Below are 15,401 nucleotides of genomic sequence, written 5' to 3' on the forward strand. Positions count from 1 at the left end.
TGGCGAATCCACTGGTCCAGTGCCTATTTCGATAAAAACTTCTAAAAGGGATGATGCGTGAATCACACGCTCGATTGTGGGTGGCACGTGCGAGTCATAGTACAAATTATCACGAAACCTTCTTTTCTCTTTTAAGGATTGACGGCTTAAGAGTCATTTCATACAGCGCGTGTCTTTTGGATGTTGCCGAAAGTTAATTCTACTTTTTCCATTTACCTACTTTGTTTATAAAGTTAGTTATACTTTCCTAAATGTTTTGTTTCCTCTATGAGAGAGAGAGAGAGAGTACAAATTTTGTTCACTCAATTGAATATCTTATCTCCATGAAGAGTTAGTTGTGAGAGAACTTGGTTAAGTTTTTTGAAATTATTCGCCGTGGAAATATATATTTATCATCATTTTTATCATTATAATTCTCTCAACATTTTTAATGTGATATTAAATTATAAGTTTATAAGTGAAATATAATAAATAGTTTTTAATTACTTAATATCATACTATGAGATGATAAGATGATGATAGTAAAATAGATGAAAAGTAACATTACTCATTCATATTTGGTTAAGTTTTTACCTGTTAGATATATTAGGGTCACATTAATATCATAAAAATAATAGAGATAAACTTATAAATTAAGTCTAACAATATTAATTATTTGAGCCTTTAATACATTAATACTACCTGGAAAGTTTAACCATGCAATAAGAATTCTTGCACTAGAATTCAGACAAGATTTAGAAAATATTGAGGATCGATTCACTTTGAAGAGAGCTGCTTGTCTAGAAATATTCATCGCTTTGCGGCTCAATCAATCGGACTATCGTAGAATGGGTTAAAATAATTATGAACCCCACCCAGTTTCTTTCCTTCTATGAGGAGGATTCTAGTTATTATTATTTTTTTGTTTGTAGTTATTATGATTAGGAGTGATAATATATGGTCATCTAAAACGAAAGCCTCACACCTGATTTAATCATTATAAATTTTTTAAATTTTTATATAAAATAAAATAAATAATTTAATTTTTTTAAATATTAAAATAATAATAATATTTTAACAATATTTTATTGAACTCTCATCTCATCTCAACTTTGCATTTGAATATGGAGTTAAGTTAAGATAAGTTAAGTTTTTTATGAATAATAGTAGTTGAGAGGGTGGAATAACTTAAATGTATTTAGATGTTAAGAGAGTTTAGAGATATTTATAAAAAGTTAAAAAAAGTTGTGGACCCATATATAAAGATGTGTTAAGTTGAAAAAAATTATAAATCTTATGTGTAAAGAGATTTTGAATTGATGTGAATTTAGTAATTGAGCAAGTTTGGTTCTTTAACCCATCTCTACTCATTTCATTTAATTATTACAATTTTTTTAAATTTCAACACAAAATATAATAAATAATTCAATTTTTTAAAATTTTAAAATAATAATAATATTAAAAAATAATATTTTATTCAATTTTCATTTTAACTCAACTCATCATCTAGATGTAATCTAAAAATTAAATGTTTAGATATTAAATTTAATTTAAAATTAAATTAAACTGAATTGATTTTAGTAAAATTTAACAATTAAACCAAAGGTCAAAAAGGCATTTTTGAACCTTTCCCATCTAAAAGATCAGAAGTGCCAATTTCATAGCCAACAAACTAGAAAAGTGAACAAGCATTTCCATCCAAACCATCCCCAAAAATATCAGTGACCTAAACTTTGTCTTTCATACCTTCAGTTTTGGAAAAATTTAGTTACAACTATACTTGTACATTAATCTACGTATTAATTTAATATAATTGATTAAAAAATAAATTTTATTAAATATAATATTAATTTAAATTTTAAATATAAAAAAATCAATATTAATATATAAATTAATATGTAAATTTATTTATATATAACAGAACTCTATTATTTTTATAATCGCTTTGTAATGAATTATGCCTTTCTAAAAAAAAAAAAAAAAAAAAAAAAAAAAGAGGTTCAATGGTCGAAACATCAACCTTTTATGGTGACGCCTCCTTGTTAAGTTCAAAACGCGCCGTAACAATATGCAGTGGGAAGGCAATGACACATTGACAATTCCAACTTAATGATGGACTATAATTCTTCAAAATTCAATAGCTAGGCCCAGCCGAGTTATAGGCCCAAATCTCAAAGAGATACTGCAACTCCGGCGCGAATTCTCTCTCTCTCTCTCTCTCCAAGAAAAATGGAGGAAGAAGAAGAGCAGCAAAAATCACGGCCAAATCAGGAGAGGAAGAGCTCCATAGTGATTAAGATACCATCTTATCAGGAAGTTGTTGAGAGCTCACAGTCGAAGTCAACCCCACCCTCTCTCTTCAACCCCTCCCAGTCCTTCTCCCAAGCCTTCTCCTTCATCAAATCCTCTGAGTTCTACAGCCCTCCTCCTCCACTCTCTAGCACCTCCTCCTCTTATTTTCCACAGCCGGTTCAGGCCTCGGATGGAACTGGTTCAAGGTACCCTATTTGCGCCCTTCAATTTAAACCTGCAATATGTATGTATTATTCCTTAAAAGTTCTCTTCTTTTTATGTTTAATTCGAGTTATTCTTTTTATTTTTTTGGGGGGTGGGGGCGTTTTGTGTTATTGTTTTGTTTGGAGGAAATTTGATTTTTCGGGGAGGCGCTGTGAATGTTTGCTATATTTTAATCGATTTTAGAATGAAGGGAAAGATGGGAAAGGGAATTTGGGGGCTTGTGGATTCTGTTGGCTTTGCTTGTAAGAGAAATTATTTTAAACAATTTGGCTGTGTGCTTGTCTATGGTGAATATGGGCTATTGTTTTGTTGGATACCCAATAGTTAACGACTAAAAATATTGCATGCATTGTTCTTTGGGAGGACGCGTAGCATTAGGGATATTGGTGTTTATGTTGCTTCTTACCTGAGAAAAGCAGGAACTTTACAAGATGAACCTAATTCCATTATAAAACCATTGATTCTTTTTGGTGACTTGTTGGTGTAAGAAGGTGGACAATTCAATTCTGAAAAGCAATAAGAAATGAAACCATAAAACCAAAAAAAAATTATCTTTCCCTATCAGCTACGAATTGGTGGATTTTGAGGTGAGGGAGTTTGTTCCGTAGTTTGTCTAAAATTCAGACGCTTCTGTGGTCTGGTAGTTGTTTTAGGCTTGTTTGAAATTGAGATGCTCCCTTTGGTCTTGTTTTTTAGGCAAACTACTCAATCAGATGCACCATCTTCTTCCTCATCAGCTTCTGCTCCTGCCGCTACTCCTTCATCGACGTTATCAACGCCACTTTCCACGCAGAGTCGCAATGCTATTCTTGTGAGCCACAGACAGGTAAGTATTGAATTACAGCATCGTATGTCATTACACTGAATTATATGCTCCCATTTTGTTTAATTTGTTTTTCAGCAATGTGTATGCGTCGTTGCATTTGGGGCTTACAATATATGGCTATTGCTTAGGCCTCTGTTGGTTGTGGAAGCTTTAGGCATTTCAGTGCTTGCATCTTTCTTTGCACATGCCTTTCCCTATGTATACATCTAAATCTGTTTGTAATGGTAGATGTGTCATAATAGTGCCGTTACATGTGCTGGAGTTGTTTATAAAATAATATATGAAACAAATTTTGGATCCTATTTTTCTATTAATGTTATAGATGTTCCAAGTTATTTGTTAATGTAATATTCATGCTGTAATGGGTCTTATTATGACTAGAGTTGATATCAGTGCAAAATGGTAAGGAAATTATCTTTGGTTATGTTAATTTTACAAAAATGATAGAACTACTACTTGTTAACAATTTGTTTACAACTATGAATTAAAATATCATATTTTTTAACTTTAAGTTTGACTTTTATTTTGATTTGATGTTTTTAAATATTTAAAAAAATATGATTTTATTTAGAATTGTAAATTAATTGTAATTATGTTGTAAGACTATCACTACTCTTAATTTAATACTATAAAGTAAAAATTATTGCTTCCTGTGTACTTGGACTATGCCTATTTATGGTAATAAAACTCTTATTAATCATAAAAAAAAAAAAAAAAAAAAAAAGTAAAAATCATTGCTGGACTATGCTGCTCCAAAGTGAATGATTGAAGGAAAGACTTCATTGCACGCTGTATTTCTTTGTTTTTGGAATAGAAACATAGGTTTTCTCTAAACTGGATTCAAGGAAAATAACTTCAATCAACATTCATAAGTTTTCTATCAACATTCATAAGTTGATGAGACTAATATATTTCCATGGCGGGAAACGTTCGACAGTTGGACCATTTTGATTCTATGTAGATTGTAGTTCGCATAAGGAAATAGGAAACAAATATGAGGTTGGATAAACTATTGCTTATTTTATGTCGGGGACCTCTCCAAGGCAGGGCCCTTCGGATCCACCCTTGTAGAGTAAACCCCGATCCTATGCACTACACCCTTAGAAGTTTCCCTACACGGAACTGGTTAAATCACTGGCTTTTCACCTGGGGTGTGGCCACAAAGGATTGTTTGCACCCATGAGGTGTTGAACCTTGAACCTTGAACCTTGAGGAGAGTAATACCCCAAGACCAAGGCCTTCACCACTTGGGCCAACCCCTTAGGGATCGTTTAGAATCTTTATAATGTACTATACCCTTCAAGGCAGTGTAATCTAGCTTACATAACATTGAAACATCTAGTTAGCATCTTCTTTGGGGACTTGGGAGTTTTATGCGTATTTTAACTACTGAGTAGAAAGTAAAATGTACCTTTTATCTTACTTAGCCTGTAGGTAAAATTTCTTTCTTCTTGTGCAGAAAGGAAATCCTTTGCTCAGACATATCAGAAATGTGAGGTGGGCTTTTGCGGATGTTCTCTGTGACTACTTGCTTGGTCAGAGCTCATGTGCTCTCTATCTGAGGTTTGGACTTTTTCACCTTCTGTCATGTTTTCCATTTTTCATGCATGTAAGGTATAAATTGGGTCTGTTTACAATGACAAATTTAGAAAATACTCCCATATGGTCGGATTGATAGCAAAACACATTTGGGGTGCCAGCTCATCCAGATAGAGGCCTCATTGGTGTGAATCAGCATCTGTGTTCATACTTATATAGTTCCTCGTTGAACCCAGACTGGCTTTTGATATGTAGGGTGACCTATGAAGCCTTTTTCTATTTGTTGTACGACATGATTTTAAAGTCACTCTTATATATCAATCTGTATTAAGTTAAGCAATCAATGCAGTCTTAGGTATCATCTGCTGCACCCAGACTACTTGTATTTCCGTATCAGAGAACTGCAAAAGAATTTCAAGCTTCGCATTGTTCTATGTCATGTTGATGTGGTAAGCCACCGTACCCTATTTAGTGTCCTTAGCAAGAATATTTTCTGATTTAAGTTCTTTAATGGTCCATGTTTTTGTAACTTCAGCTGTTTATTGTCCATATGAAATTAAGGATGTATGTACTTTTGCTCAATGGTTTCAGGAAGATGTAGTCAAGCCTTTACTTGAAGTTACTAAGACAGTTCTACTTCATGATTGTACCCTATTATGTGCTTGGAGGTATGCTATATTTTAAGTGCAAGTGCATGGCATTGTGATAATACATTTTTTCAATTATAGAGGAGCCTGGGTCTGTATTATGTCTAAATTATTTTTTTTTCCAATCGTTTTAAAAAACTTGTGTTCATGGATGAAGTGCGATGCTACCAAACTATTGGGAACACAATGCAGTATCGTAGTTAGTTGATTTTTTTTTTTTACAACCTTCTGTTTTTCTTATTTTGCTATAGCTTAGAGGAATGTGGACGCTACTTGGAGACGATAAAAATGTATGAAAACAAGCCTGCAGATATTATTCAAGGCCAAATGGATACAGATTATCTTTCACGGGTATTGATTTTTTTATGGTCATCAGTTCATCAATGAAGCTGTTTTTATTGTGCTCTTTAATTACTTAGTTCAGCACTTTGGATCTATTAAACTCAAACCTTTTTTTTTCATATTAAATGTAGTTAAATCATGCTCTTACAACGGTTCGACATGTTAACAAGACCAATGTAGTCACCCTTGGTACTACATTTGGGGTATGCTGCCTGCTGTTTCACACCAACATATTTACTTTATTTTTGTGTGCGCACAACTGTTTTTCTGTTCATATTGAGCTGGTTGTTATGTCACTGCAGTCCCTTTCACATATAATGGATGCATCCATGGAAGATCTAGCCCGATGCCCTGGAATAGGAGAGCGCAAGGTACTTTTCCTGTTTAGAAGTGAGCCAAGTCAAGTTTTTGTTTCTTGCATGAAGTCATTTAGTCGATTCTGTTTAATCTGAATGCTTTCAATTAATGTTTTCAATAAAGTGATTCCACTGTGTTCATCAGGTAAAACGTTTGTACGACACTTTTCATGAGCCATTCAAACGGGTGGTTTCCAGCTGTTCTACTGTCCCAGATACTCCTATCCAAGACAATGGTGAACCTTCCTCTATGAAAGAAAAAGAAGAGGACAAGGCCAAAGAAAATGCAAGCAACCATAAGAAAGAACCTGAAGTGACAGTTAAATCAGCCCTGTCTGCTGCTTTTGCCAAGTATGCCGATAAAGTTGGTAAAAAGAACAACACCTAGTCAATGGGGGAAACGACAGGAGAAACATGTGTTTCTATGGAATCAGAAGCTAAAAGAAAAGGTTCCTTATGGAGTTGCTCCAAGTCGATTACCTTTTTCAGACCTCAACAGAAGCGCCCAAGCATGAGAGCTAGGTGAGATGGAAATGCTGAAGGTTTTGCCGTACTTTATATGTTGGCACTGGAAAGCAATCAGATATTGGCAGTCTACACACACTTTAGTGATACCCGTTACACTGGTCCTTCCATGCCCTTGACTTTATCTCTGCGCCAAAGAAAATCTTGAGTCAAAATGCAATTTGTATATGTACATTTTGATTCCTAGAGTTACAGTTGTGATGTAATATTAACATTCATTTTCCCCAATGAAATTAGGCCGTCATTTTTGCATCTTAAATGTACGTGAGACTTGCAACCATATAAATGTTTTGCCATCAGTTTGTGTTGGAAGCTTTCAAGAGGAAGATTTTCAGTTAAAAGTTTCGAAATGGTTTCACCGGTGACCATGCATTGACAAACGGAATTAAGGATTGTTTCTTGCAGAATGCAATGAGGAGATTCACATGAGGCAATCCTATTTGACACATTGATAGCTGATATATTTTCTATGCATTTGCTGAATTTATCATTTGATTTGTCCAACGAAAAAAAGTTTGCACCCTCAGGAGTGACAATTTTTTACACTACCAATGAATTTGGTATGGGAGGGTAATGCTTTAGCCGATAGTCTCATCTTTTTTGGTGCTCGACAACACGGTTAGTATCTCATCTTCATCTTTTCTTTCCTGAACGTATAATTGGTCTCTTTGCTTTGAATTGTTCAGGTCTTCCCAATTTCATATATTAATTTTTTACTTTTCCTTTTTGATTGTGTCCTTGCGTACTTCAACTGATTGTTTTATTATTCTAAGAGCTCGAGCTGTTTGAAGACTGCTAAAGGACAAGCATATATGCGGTTCTTTTCTAATTAAACAAGCTAGGCTAGGCTAAATTGTCCTCTACAATCTATCATTTATGAAAGTTGATCATCCGAAATGTATTGCACATGTTGCCCGATCATAATGACATCTCACCCAAGATGGGAAAGGAAACGTACAAGAGGTTGTTACAAAGCTTATGACAACTGTATGAATTACTCTTTAATAACTCTTTGGATCATAATTTAAGAAGATGAAGAAACGACATCTTAACCGACTGAGCTGTTGGCTTTTTCTTTGGTCCTTTTGTACGGTAAACAGCTTTGGTCCTATTGTTTCTCATGCGCATTACAAGTACTTTGTTACTTTCATTGATGACTTTAGTCGCTTTACTTGGGATTACTTCCTCCGGGTTAATGCCGAAGTTTTTTCAGTCTTTAAGCACTTTCTTACACTTCTTGAAACTCAATTCTCTGAAAAATCGTCACCTTCTTGATGTGGTAAGAACTATTTTACTTGAATCATCTGTTCCTCCTCGTTTTTGGTGTGAAGCACTTTCTACTGCTGTTCATTTGATCAATCGCCTACCCTCTCCTACATTAAATCATGTTTCTCATTTCTTTAAGTTGTTTGGTCATTCTCCTACATATTCTGATCTTCGTACTTTTGGTTGTGTTTGTTTTGTGCATCTCCCTACTCATGAACGTCATAAACTTACTGCTCAGTCTGTTAAGTGTGTTTTTCTTGGTTATGCTATCCCTCAAAAGGGTTATGTTTGTTATGATCCTCATGCTCGTCGTATACGGGTTTCTAGGAATGTGATTTTCTTTGAAAATCAATATTTCTTTCCATCTCATGTTGAGCTGCCATCTGCATCTTTATCTTTTCTGCCTACTTTTTCTGATTCCCCAACACTTGTAGAAAGGTTTAAACCTAGTTTTGTGTATGGAAGACATAGTCGACATGAGTCTGGTTCCACTTCCTCTGTGACCCCTTCTGATCTTGACTCGGCACCTGATCCTGCTCTTGCTTCCACCACTCTTCGTCGGTCTACTCGTCTTTCTCGACCCCCTGATTGGTATGGTTTCTTCTCTCCTGTCTCTCTTGTCACTACTTTATCCACTATTTCAATTCCCTCTTGCTACAAATAGGCCATGGAACATGAGTGTTGGCAAAATGCAATGCAAGTAGAACTTCAAGCACTTGAGGAGAATCACACTTGGGATATTGTTCCTTGTCCTCCTACAGTCAAACCTATTGGGAGTAAATGGGTTTTCTCTATAAAACTTCATTCTGATGGCTCTTTGGACCGGTACAAAGCTCGTCTTGTAGCTCTAGGTAATAAATAGGAATATGAGATTGATTATGAGGAGACATTTGCTCCTGTTGTCAAAATGACTACGGTTTGAACCATCTTAGCTATTGCCGCTTCACAGTCGTGGCAGCTGCATCAAATGGATGTGAAGAATGTCTTTCTTCATGGTGATCTCCAGGAAGAGATTTACATGAAGCTTCCCTCTGGTATGACTACTTCTTCTCCTCATGATGTCTGTAAGCTAAGGCGTTCTCTGTATGGGCTCAAGCAAGCACCCCGGGCTTGGTTTGAGAAGTTTCGCAATACACTTCTTTCCTTCAGTTTTACACAAAGTCAATATGATTCTTCTCTCTTCTTCCACACGTCTGCATCGGGTATAGTCTTTCTCTTGATTTATGTGGATGATATTATCATTACTGGTACTGACTGTAGTTTGATTACTAAGCTTCAGCAGCTGTTACATGCAACTTTCCACATGAAAGATCTTGGCCAGCTCACATACTTCTTAGGATTAGAAGTTCATCATCGGGCCAATGGTATTTTCGTGAACTAGCATAAGTATATTCAAGATCTTATCACTTTGGCTGGTTTGGAGGACACTTCTTCTGTTGATACTCCTATGGAGGTAAATGTCAAATACAGGAAAGATGAAGGAAACCTTCTAGATGATCCTACTCTCTATTGGCGCCTGGTTGGGAGTCTTATCTACTTGACCACTACGCGACCTGATATCTCCTATGCTGTTCATCAGGTCAGTCAGTTTATGTCTTCTCCTTGGCATCTCCACCTTGCTGCAGTTCGACGCATCATTTGCTATCTTCGAGGTTCACCTACTCGTGGGTTGTTCTTTCCTACTGGCTCGTCTCTTCAACTTGTTGCCTATAGTGATGCTGATTGGACTGGGTGTCTAGATACACGTCGATCTACTACGGGTTGGTGTATGTTTTTAGGTGATGCCTTAATTTCTTGGAGGTGTAAGAAACAAGATCGTGTTTCTAAATCCTCTACTGAGGCCGAGTATTGTGCCATGTCTACTGCTTGTTCTGAAATTGTATGGCTATGCGGTCTTCTTGAGGAGCTTGGGTTTCCTCAGACTACTTCTACCCCTCTTCATGTTGATAACATTAGTGCTATTCAGATTGCCACCAATCCCGTTTTCCATGAACGCACCAAGCACATTGAAGTTGATTGTCATTATATTCGAGATACCTTGGAAAGTCGGGTGATATCTCTTCCTCACATCTCTTCTGATCTCCAAGTGGCTGATGTCTTCACCAAAGCTATGACTCGACAGCAGCATCAATTTCTTGTTGGCAAATTGTTGCTGGTTGACTTACCAGCATCAATTTGAGGGGGGATGTTACCGTATACACTTTAGTAATTTATATAATTTAGGACTTCTCTGTTAATATTAGTTGTATAGATATATTACCATGTATATAGGCTAAATAATAGGGATTAGTTAGGGGCTCCGTGTATAGCATTTGACTATTTTCCATGAATAGAACTGACACATTGATAAGAAAAAAGGGTGTTGAAAGTCAGAGAGCACTTTTGCCAAAAAAACCTCTCTTCGTATATTTCTTCTCTTTAGTTTCTGACACCGAGAAGCCTGCATATCTTCAAATAATGCAGTGAAGTATCATGGCTTGGCTTCTTTCTTAGTATACTACATTCCACTTGCGTAAAGGTACCTCCCCAGTTTCACCATATGAATGAAATGAGTTTTTACAAGTCAGAAAGGTACTGTTGTACCCTCAAATTATTATAAGTTTTACACTTTACACTAAAATGATCAAAACTCATAAATTGTACCTTCAAATTGCTAGAATTTGACACTTTGTACCGTCGTTTAATTCTGGAAATCATAAGGACTTTTGGTTCTCGTCAAAAGTCAGCGTCTGCATTAATTCTCTACAACACTTTTTCAATATTCTGGCGATCTGAAAGAAAAAGTTTCATCTAAATCTTGAAGAGTTAGACTAGCCAGCCATGGCGTTGGTTGAAATCCCATGAGCCTTCTTTGATTAGGTAGACAGAAGAATGTCGCTTTTCAACTCAGCTAATCTTTAAAAAGAGAAATGTTTTATGTTTCACAGAGAAACGTTCTGATGGTTGTCAGTGAATTCTGCATGAACCAGCCTAAAGTTAACTGGAAAGCTAAATTTTACTGTCTTCACATAGTCACGAGGACCTGGGACTTGTTCGATTTAGAAATCTCGAGGAGCTGGGAGAACTACTAGAATGAAGGTTTTTCACCAGAGGGATGAGTGACTGTACAACATCAGTCATTAGAGGCCGATAATCTGCTTCTGGTTGCACACACATGGCTGCAATAGCGGCTATCTGCAAAAACAATGCAGCCAGAAGAAAACAGAGGTATTAGCAATTTAAGCATCAATACTGGTGGTTGGTGAAGATCATGATAGCAAGCAAGATGACCTGAATTAGATCCTTCTTGGAATACTGGCCTCGTAGAGCTGGATCAACCATTTCTGCTACTTTTTCTCTGTTCGATAGCCTTGGAAGAGCCTGTCAAATTAAGTAACAGATATGTCACACTTCAAAAGCTTTGAACTTTTGTTCATTCTTGGCAACACTGGCCTTTAAAGTTCATCTTGAACTTGATATAGAGAGTAAGATATTAATAAAGAGCAGACGTATCAAGGTAATGTATTTTTGGTGAAACTGGATATGTAGCATGACAGCTACAAATTAATGACAGAGAGAATGCTGGAGCCTGGAGTTTTTGGTCAGTCAAGTAACCAAGAATCAGTTGGGGGTGGAGAAAGATCATATCTCCTAGAAAATCTTATTCTGGCTTTGAAAGTTAATTGAAACATCATATTGGCTCTGAAAACACATTTTATTTCTGCCATTAAGAGTTATCAGCGTATCCTGCTGTATGTGGGTGTAGAGTTTGCAGATAATTCAACTATCGTCTCCAAGCAAAAGTTTAGTGTAATTCATAAAGTAAACTAGAGGCGGCTTGCAGCTAGATCAGATGATCTGGCTCATGTTCCAAAATTCTTATTTTTACTTGGCTTACTACTATTCACAAAATTCTCATATCATCTCACTCTCCAAACGAGTCCTAATAAAGTTCTCCGGAGAAAGGTATCATTCAAAACAAAGCAATACTATTCTTCAATCTTAGATTTTATCATCCAAAATCATACTAGTTGATATGATACGTTTTAAGTTATTTCGAATGCAAATCTCTAAAATGACAACCACATAACTCACTACTAAATGACAATCATTTAAGATATCGCATAAGAGGCGTGACTAAGAATAACAAAAGTTCAATCAAAGAACAGCAGCATTTCTTTTGATAAGCTGGACGGATGTACAGGGTTTCTTGTTGTTAGTCATGGTACTGCTTTGTCGATTTGCTATTTTTCAATGTAGCATGCACTCATTATTGTCCCCCGGTTGAATAGATTTTGCATTCATCCAATAAAAAAGACAAAATTGGAGGAGTTTGTCTACTGACCCATGAAACAAGAACGTGTTCTCCAGGGGGCCGCTTCGTATCAACTGGTACACGACCTGTTAACAGCTCTAGAAGTACCACACCATAGCTATATACATCAGATTTTGTTGTAAGCTTACCCGTGGAAGCATACCTACATCACCCGGAATTTAAGAACTAAACAATGTTAAAATGGAATAAACTCCAGAGCTAATGCTTTATCTTGTGCTTCTAAATATTTTCATCTGCAATTAAGGGCCTATACATAGAAAGGCATTTGAAATAAAATCATGCGACTTTCGTCCTGAGCTTTTTCAATTTTTGTTTTGCTAGGAAAATGAAGTCCTGCCTAACAAGCACCTTAGCATGCGCATGTGCATGCTTGTATTTAAAAATGCATTTTCACTGGTATTGCGGTGATAATGAAAGAGAGGGTGTATGATAGGTGATGGAGGACTCACTCTGGTGCCAGATATCCAGTGGTCCCGAGCACACGTGTCAAGATCTGACCATTGATTTTGTCTGAGCCCATCTTGGCCAATCCAAAATCCGACACCTTGGCACGGAAATTCTGATCTAGTAGAATGTTGGTGCACTTGAAGTCACGGTGGATAACTGGGGTTGAGATTGAATGCTCGTGGAGAAACTCAAGGGCCCTAGCACAATCAAGTGCTATCCTCAACCGAGTAGCCCAATCCAACGGTTTAAGTTGATTGTTAGAGGGGTGGAGGTGGTGTTGGAGAGTTCCATTGGGCATAAACTCAAAAATTAGAAGCCTATGGTGTTGGTCAGCACAATAGCCAAGTAATTCCACCAGATAAGGACAACGTAAGCGGCTTAGTAGATCCACCTACATTAAAGAAAGAGATAAAAACAAAATCTCTTTTAGCGGTACATACACCCATGTGCAATTGTGCAAGGATGGAGACTTCATAAATGCATACTGCCAAAAGAACAGATTGAAGGAAGATAATTAATATTTCAGAACAAATAGTTCTTAGGAAATATATTGTGTATTGTTAGAACATAGCCAGACCGAGTTTCAGAAACTGCAGCATTACCCTAACGTATGTCTATGTATGTGCGTGCGCTTGTGTGTGTGAGAGAGAGAATTATGAGTCTAACATTCCCAAATTGCTTAAGAAAGTGATGTCAGACGGTCAAGGAAAACTGTTTATGCCATCAGAGAAGATGGAGCAAGAAATTGCCTAAGAAACTGCAGCAGACGACCTCTCCTTATCAGTTATCCCTCTCATAAAGTGCCTACTGCTTATAGGCTGTTGTAAGGACAAAATGACAATCTTTACTAAGTTTGTCTACAGTAAACATAAACAGAAGATAAAGCCCAGAAAGAAACAAATTAGGCAGAAGAGCAAATAGGAACAAAAACTAATAAATGAAGTCATTCACCTCAATCCTAAAGGCACGCTCCCCCTGCTTTCCTTCCCTATGCAACATCTTCATTGCAGCCACGGTTCCATCCCTTAGGACTCCTCTGTACACCACTCCATACCCTCCATTTCCTATTATATTTGGTTCACTAAATTTATCTGTGGCCACTTCAAGCTCCTTGTATGTAAACACCTGGACTCCTCTGAATCTAGGTGGGGGTGTCCTGACCATATGCCCTCCATAAAGACACCCACCCTTCACATCTGCCACATTTCAAGATATGCCCATCAAACTACCATAGAATTGGAAGGGGAGAAAATTAGAAAACAAATAAGCGAGAGAGAGAGAGAGAGAGAGAGAGAGAGAGAGAGAGAGAGAGAGAGAAGCATTTGTGGTCATAATGGACTTCTTGTTTTCTTCCTTCCCGGGGAATAAAACTAAATCATGTGAAAGCACCCTCGGTTGATTGAAAACAATTTGTTTTTGTGAAAATGAGATAACAATGGAGGGCGAAAAAGTGATCATGAAAAAGGACGTTCACACCTTTCCCTGAGAACGAAAACTTGGATACATTTCCAATAAGCCAACAGGCCTTTAAAGGCCAAGAGCTTCCACAATATTGCACGAATAAATTGTGAAAATGGTTTAGTCTTACCTGGGCTAGAATTGAAGTTCACGGTGGTATGAGCTATGAACCTGCTACTTGTGTTGTTGATGCTATTGTGTTCCTTGGCAGTGCTATTGTTCTTAGTAGATTTGAGTCGTCGGAGCATTATAATGATTAGAAATATAACAAAAAGGAGGACAACAGAAGTGATGGCGATGATGATTATAAGGGTGGAAATGGAGGGGAAAATGCCATGGTGTTGGCTATTTGTTGGAGAATGTGTGTGGTGGTGTCCTTGGGTGTAGTTATTTGCAGTATCAAGTGGCCTTGCAGGTGGCTGTGTGTTGTTAACTTCCATGAGCACAAAGAGCAATGCAAGAGAGAAGAATGGCAAGAGAGAGAGAGATGTTTGGTAAAAGATGAGGAGCAACTTTGTGTTATGGAGGTTTGAGTTTCCCTAAATACGAGGTCATAGATCTCTCTCTCTCTCTCTCTCTCTCTCTCTCTCTCATGCGTGACCAATTGGGTTTGTATACTTCCTTCGTCCCCTCTCATGTATTTTCTGTAGAATTGTCTGTCTTTGTGTCAGAAGAATTTTGAAGCTTTTGTACCTATTGTCAATTTTTCATGAGCAATGCTACGTACAGTTATTTTTGCGTATTTTTTGCGCACTCCACTGATATGATTAGCTGTATTAATTTTTTTTAATATCCAACCAATCATATCACTGGAGTGCACAAAAGAGTGCACAAAAATGACTACACATAGAATTTTTGATTTTTCATATTGATACGCATCCAACTACAATTATATGCTAATTATGTACAATTCCATATACAGAAGTTTTTCAATTCCTCATACAACTTGCTACATTTTTTTGTTGGATAATTAATTCAATCACCGGTAGAGGACTAGGAAACCGCCCCTGCTATGTCTCCACCAGTACTTCACAGCCCGACCCCACGCAGAAAACAATTAGCATATGTTAACCAGTTATGTTTTCTTTCTCCTTTTGCAAAGAAAATAATTTATTTGAAAAGCTTCGCTTATTAGCATACCAATCATATTGTTGATATGAAAGTCAGTCAATATTAATTAGCAT

The 15,401-nt window shown here is 36.7% G+C and overlaps 3 protein-coding genes across 4 annotated transcripts; 2 read left to right on the forward strand and 1 right to left on the reverse strand.

Annotated features, from left to right (window-relative positions):
- The first annotated feature begins 2,121 nt into the window (after positions 1–2,121).
- On the forward strand, positions 2,122–6,990 carry LOC122315844 (DNA excision repair protein ERCC-1). Its single transcript, XM_043132079.1, has 9 exons — positions 2,122–2,477; positions 3,193–3,322; positions 4,782–4,885; positions 5,211–5,310; positions 5,453–5,529; positions 5,760–5,859; positions 5,982–6,053; positions 6,153–6,221; positions 6,352–6,990. Exons 1-9 carry the CDS (start codon positions 2,209–2,211, stop codon positions 6,592–6,594), a joined length of 1,164 nt encoding a protein of 387 aa, XP_042988013.1. The 5' UTR covers positions 2,122–2,208; the 3' UTR covers positions 6,595–6,990.
- A 2,454-nt stretch (positions 6,991–9,444) lies between these two features.
- LOC122315444 (secreted RxLR effector protein 161-like) lies at positions 9,445–10,176 on the forward strand. Its single transcript, XM_043131331.1, has one exon. It carries the CDS (start codon positions 9,445–9,447, stop codon positions 10,174–10,176), a length of 732 nt encoding a protein of 243 aa, XP_042987265.1.
- Positions 10,177–10,505: 329 nt separating this feature from the next.
- On the reverse strand, positions 10,506–14,805 carry LOC122315843 (probable serine/threonine-protein kinase PBL7). Of its 2 annotated transcripts, none has more exons than XM_043132077.1 (6): positions 14,348–14,805; positions 13,711–13,955; positions 12,762–13,150; positions 12,322–12,454; positions 11,268–11,357; positions 10,506–11,171 (listed from the first exon to the last, which is right to left on the reverse strand). In XM_043132077.1, exons 1-6 carry the CDS (start codon positions 14,655–14,657, stop codon positions 11,010–11,012), a joined length of 1,329 nt encoding a protein of 442 aa, XP_042988011.1. In that variant the 5' UTR covers positions 14,658–14,805; the 3' UTR covers positions 10,506–11,009. The 2 variants fall into 2 exon arrangements, with proteins under 2 accessions (XP_042988011.1, XP_042988012.1); XM_043132078.1 differs by having other exon boundaries at positions 13,711–13,984; positions 14,348–14,489.
- Positions 14,806–15,401: the final 596 nt, after the last annotated feature.

Source organism: Carya illinoinensis, chromosome 7 (assembly GCF_018687715.1).
Source record: "Carya illinoinensis cultivar Pawnee chromosome 7, C.illinoinensisPawnee_v1, whole genome shotgun sequence".
NCBI lineage: Eukaryota > Viridiplantae > Streptophyta > Magnoliopsida > Fagales > Juglandaceae > Carya > Carya illinoinensis.